The following is a 5,275-nucleotide window of genomic DNA, read 5'->3' on the forward strand; positions in this document are numbered from 1 at the left end:
GAAGTTAAATAATCTTTGAATGTAATGAAATGATTATTTAATGAAGTATATCTTTTAAGCATTAACTTCTTTCATCTTCTTTCTCTTTATAACTTATATCTCTTTTATTTCTTTATAATAGATATTTCATTTAAGCTTGTTTAAGAAACTTTATTCTTACAATAGCATTAGTGTTTGTTGTACTATTAAAAGCTCTTAAATGAGCTTAAAACAACTAATTATAATGTTTTAAAATATATTTATATTAATTATTTAAATTAAATAAATAAAAAAGCTATTTAGAAGCTTTTTTTTTTAATATTAAAAATGTGTCTTCTTTAGAAACAATTTTATTCTCATATAAACATTTATAATTTGTATTAACATCTATATTTTCTAATTGTAATAACTTTCTAAAAATATTGTTATTATTATTTAATTTTAATAATTCTAATTTAAATTCTAAAAACTCAATGTCTTCTTTGTCATTTAAATTATAAACATTTTTATTAAAGATAAAATCATTATCAGTTAAATATAAAAGATTTAAATTAACTAAATTTAATATCTCTTTAGGTAAAACTTTTAAATTATTATTTTCTAAAAAAATTCTTTCTAAAAAAATCAATTTTTTCATTTCTTTAGGTAACTTTTCCAAATAATTCTCTCTTAAATTTAAAGCAACTAGCTTTTTTAAGTTGCCTATTTCTTTAGGTAAGAATTCTAAGTTATTATTGTATAAATATAAACTTTTTAGATTAGTTAATAAACCTATTTCTTTAGGTATTTCTTTAAGATTATTATTACTCAAACTTAAATACACTAATTTTTTTAATTCAAATATTTCTTTAGGCAAATATTCTAAACAATTATGCTCTAAATATAATTCTTTTAGATTAATCAACAAACTAATTTCTTTAGGTATTTCTTTTAAATTTAAATTATTTAAGTTTAAAGCTTTTATTTTTAATAAATCATCATCACTAATTAAGCAATTAATATTATAATCTTTATTTAATTTATAAGCAATTTTACTTGCAACATCTTTGTTTTTAAAAATATCAATTATTTTTCTTCTTTCATCATTCATGTTTACACCTTCTTTCTCTTTTAATCTAATATAGATTTTTATTAATATAATTAAATCTTTATTTAAGCTTGTTTAAGATACTTCATTATTATAGTAGTAGTTATTTGGTCATTACTCATAAAAGTCCTTAAATAAGCTTAAAACAACTAATCATAGCATTTAAAAAGATAATTATATTTATCATTTAATTTAAATAAAGAAAAAAGCTATATAAGAGCCTTTTCTTTTAATATTAATAATGCTTTATCCTTAGAAACAAACTTATTGTTAAATAAACAATTATAATCACTATAAATATTTATTTTTTCTTTTAATAATTTTTTAATAATAATATTATTTTTATCTAAACTTAACAATGTTAATTTCAATTCTAAATATTTACAATCATTATTGTTACTTAAATCATAAATGTTTTTATTAAAAATAAAATTGTTACTAAATAACCAAAAATCTCTTAAATTAACTAATTCACAAATTTCTTTTGGTAAAGATGACAAATAATTATCATCTAAACTTAAATATCTTAAATTCTTCAATAAACCTATTTCTTTTGGCAATTTTTTTAAACCTAAACCTTTTAAGAATAAATATTTTATAGTTAATAAATCTTTAATATCAATAAAATCATTTTTGTATATCAAATTTTCATGTTCATAAAATTTATTAAGCTCAGCTGTAATTTGATTTGCAATATTTTCATTTTTAAACATGTCAATAATTCTTCTTTTTTGTTCTGCCATATTATTTACCTTCTTTCTTATTTTAACATATTATATACTTTTATTGATAATTTGAATAAAGAAAAAAGCTTTAATTGGCTTTTTCTTTTAATATTTTTATTCCTTCATCCTTAGAAACAAATTTTTTATCAAATAAACATTTGTAATTAGAATAAATGTCTATATTGTTTTCTAATAAATTTTTAATAATAGTATTCTCTTTTTCTAAATTTATTAATGACAATTTACATTCTAAATAATTAATATCTTCATTGTTTTTTAAATCATAAATATTTTTATTAAAAATAAAATAATTATTATATAAAGAAATATATTCTAAATTAGTTAAATTACATATTTCTTTTGGTAAAAATTTTAAATTATTAGAAGCTATAGATAAAATTTTTAGTTTAACCATTCCTTCTATTTCCTTTGGCAACTCCTTTAAATGATTCTCTGCTAAAGACAATGTTTTTAAGTTAATTAATTTTTTTTATTTCTTTAGGTAATTCTTCCAATTCATTATCTGTTAAATATAAAAACTTTAAATTTTTTAATCTATTTATTTCTTTTGGAATTTCTTTTAATTTATTATTATTTAAATCAAAATAGTTTAATTGTTTTAAATTACAAACCTCTTTTGGTAATACATCTAAAAGATTATTTCTTAATGATAAAATTTGCAAGTTAATTAAATTGAAAATTTCTTTAGGTAATTCTTCTAATTCATTATCATCTAAATTTAAATCTTTTAAATTTAGTAATAAACTAATTTCTTTTGGAATTTTTTCTAAATTAAAGTTTTTTAAGCACAATCTTTCTATTTTTGATAAGTCATTATTATCTACCAAAGAATTGCTATCAAAATTTTTAATTTCATAAATATTACTTAACTGCCTTGCAACTTCAATTGAAATATATTTGTGTTTAAATATATTTATAATACTTTTCTTCTCCATATCATATTCCTTCTTTCTTATTTTAATATAATATAGATTTTTATTTATCATTTAATTTGAATAAAGAAAAAAAAGCCTTAATTAGCTTTTTCTTTTAATATTTTAAATCCTTCATCCTTAGAAACAAATTTTTTATCAAATAAACATTTGTAATTAGAATAAATGTCTATATTGTTTTCTAATAAATTTTTAATAATAGTATTCTCTTTTTCTAAATTTATTAATGACAATTTACATTCTAAATAATTAATATCTTCATTGTCATTTAAATCATAAATGTTTTTGTTAAAAATAAAGTTATTATTATATAAAGAAAAATATTCTAAATTAGTTAAATTACATATTTCTTTTGGTAAAAATTTTAAATTATTAGAAGCTATAGATAAATCTTTTAGTTTAACCATTCCTTCTATTTCCTTTGGCAACTCCTTTAAATGATTCTCTGCTAAAGACAATCTTTTTAAGTTAATTAAATCATATATTTCTTTAGGTAACACTGTTAATTTGTTATTTCTTAAAGATAAAAACTTTAAATTTTTTAATCTATCTATTTCTTTTGGAATTTTTTCTAGTTTATTATTCTCTAAATCAAAATATTTTAATTGTTTTAAATTACAAATATCTTTTGGCAATAATTTTAATCTATTATAACTTAAACTTAAAATTTCTAAATTAATTAAGTTTCCAATTTCTTTTGGTAATACATCTAAAAGATTATTGCTTAATGATAAAGTTTGCAAGTTAATTAAATTGAAAATTTCTTTAGGTAATTCTTCTAATTCATTATCATCTAAATTTAAATCTTTTAAATTCTTTAACAAACCTATTTCTTTAGGCAATGTTTTTAAGCCTAAATCTTTTAAGTATAAAAATCTTATAGTCAATAATTCTTTGTTGTCAATAAAGTCATTAATATCAATATCATAATTATCATATGGTGGAACATTGTAATTATTAATCAATGTTTCTACAATTTTTTTTGCAATATTTTCATCTTTAAAGATATCAATAATTCTTTTTCTTTGTTCTGCCACATTTATACCTTCTTTCTATTTTAATATAATATATCTTTTTGATTAAAATTAAATTATATATTATAATATAAAATATGAAAGGAGAACTTTTAATGATAAAATTAAAAGACATTTTTAAAGGTACTATTTTAGAACATAAAAATAGTTTAAAAACAATTAAAAATTTAGCTAATAGTATAGCTAAAAAAGGAATAAAGAACTTTAGAATTGATATTGCTAAAAACAATAAAAACATTGAAACTTCATATACTGATATGAAAAACATAAGAATTTTCATTCCATTTGATACATTAGAATTTGAATCAAATAAATTAATGAATTTAACTTTATTTTTAACAGCTCATGAAGCAGGACATATTGCTTATACACCATGGGATTTATATGAAAAAATATCAAATAGAATTGTTCATTCTTTTATTAACATAGTAGAAGATGGAAGAATAGAATATTTATTAATTCAAGATTATCCTGGTTTAACTACTTCTCATAAAATAACAAGAGAGTATTATTCAAAAGGATACTTATCTAATGAAGATAATAATATTCTTTTACTTAATTTTCTTTTAATGTATTCAACTATGAGAGATTATTTAGATTATGAAAAAGATATTGAACTTTTAAAAGAAAAAGATAAATTATTTTTCTTATCAATTAAAGAAACTTTAGATATCTTTTTAAAAACAAGAGATAATGATGATGCTTTTACTTTATTAAAAAAGATGATTAGTTTATATAATGATTATTTGAGAAATAAAAATAATGAAGATGAAAGTAAAAATGAAGAAGATGAAAAAGACCAAGAAGATGATAATCAAGAAGATAATGAAACTAATCAAGACAATGAGTCTAACAATGATGAACTTGATGAAGAAAATCAAGAAGATAATCAAGATAATCAAGATAATGAAGATAATGAAGACAACCAAGACAACAACGAAACTAGTGAAAGCAATGATAACAGTGAATCAAATGAACCTAATGAAAATGATGGGGAAAATGGTGGAAAAAATCAAGATAGTGAAACTGGTGAATCTAATGGTGGTAATAACTCACAAAGTGAAAATTCAAACAATTCTCAAGATAACGAAGCTCAAGAAGATAATGAATCACAAGAAAATTCCAATGATTCAAATCAAGAAAACAATGAGTCTAATAATGAAAATTCAAATGAAGATAGTGAACAAAATGATAATCAAAATGAAGAATCTAATGAAGATAAAAATAATTTAAATCAAGAAGAAAACGACAATGAAAATAATGAAGATATTACAAAAGACAATTCTAAATCAAATGAATTAAGTGAAGAAGAATTAGATGAATTAGAAAAAGAATTAGATGAAGATGATTTAGAAGCTTATTATAATTCTTTAAAAGAAGAAGATGAATTAGAAGAAGACTTTCAAGAAGAAGAAGATTTTCAAGTTGAAGAAAATGAAGAAGATTTTGCTAATAAAGAAGAAGATAATTCACCTAAAGAAAAAAAGGATGAAGAAG

General features: G+C 18.8%; 2 protein-coding genes across 2 annotated transcripts; one reads left to right on the plus strand and one right to left on the minus strand.

Annotated features, from left to right (window-relative positions):
- Nucleotides 1-750: 750 nt before the first annotated feature.
- LOC149408539 (uncharacterized) lies at nucleotides 751-3,151 on the minus strand (the record flags this gene model as incomplete). The annotated part of the gene is made up of 4 exons (XM_089650579.1): nucleotides 3,084-3,151; nucleotides 2,424-2,487; nucleotides 1,819-1,825; nucleotides 751-867 (listed from the first exon to the last, which is right to left on the minus strand). Coding segments are annotated over exons 1-4 (256 nt in total), but the record flags the coding sequence as incomplete, so codon positions are not given.
- A 1,349-nt stretch (nucleotides 3,152-4,500) lies between these two features.
- Nucleotides 4,501-5,275, plus strand: LOC149408540 (uncharacterized; the record flags this gene model as incomplete). The annotated part of the gene is made up of 1 exon (XM_089650580.1): nucleotides 4,501-5,275. A coding segment is annotated over exon 1 (775 nt), but the record flags the coding sequence as incomplete, so codon positions are not given.

The sequence above is a fragment of the Hesperophylax consimilis genome, unplaced genomic scaffold (genome assembly GCF_061612785.1).
Source record: "Hesperophylax consimilis isolate HC1 unplaced genomic scaffold, BYU_Hcon_1.0 scaffold_201, whole genome shotgun sequence".
Lineage (NCBI taxonomy): Eukaryota > Metazoa > Arthropoda > Insecta > Trichoptera > Limnephilidae > Hesperophylax > Hesperophylax consimilis.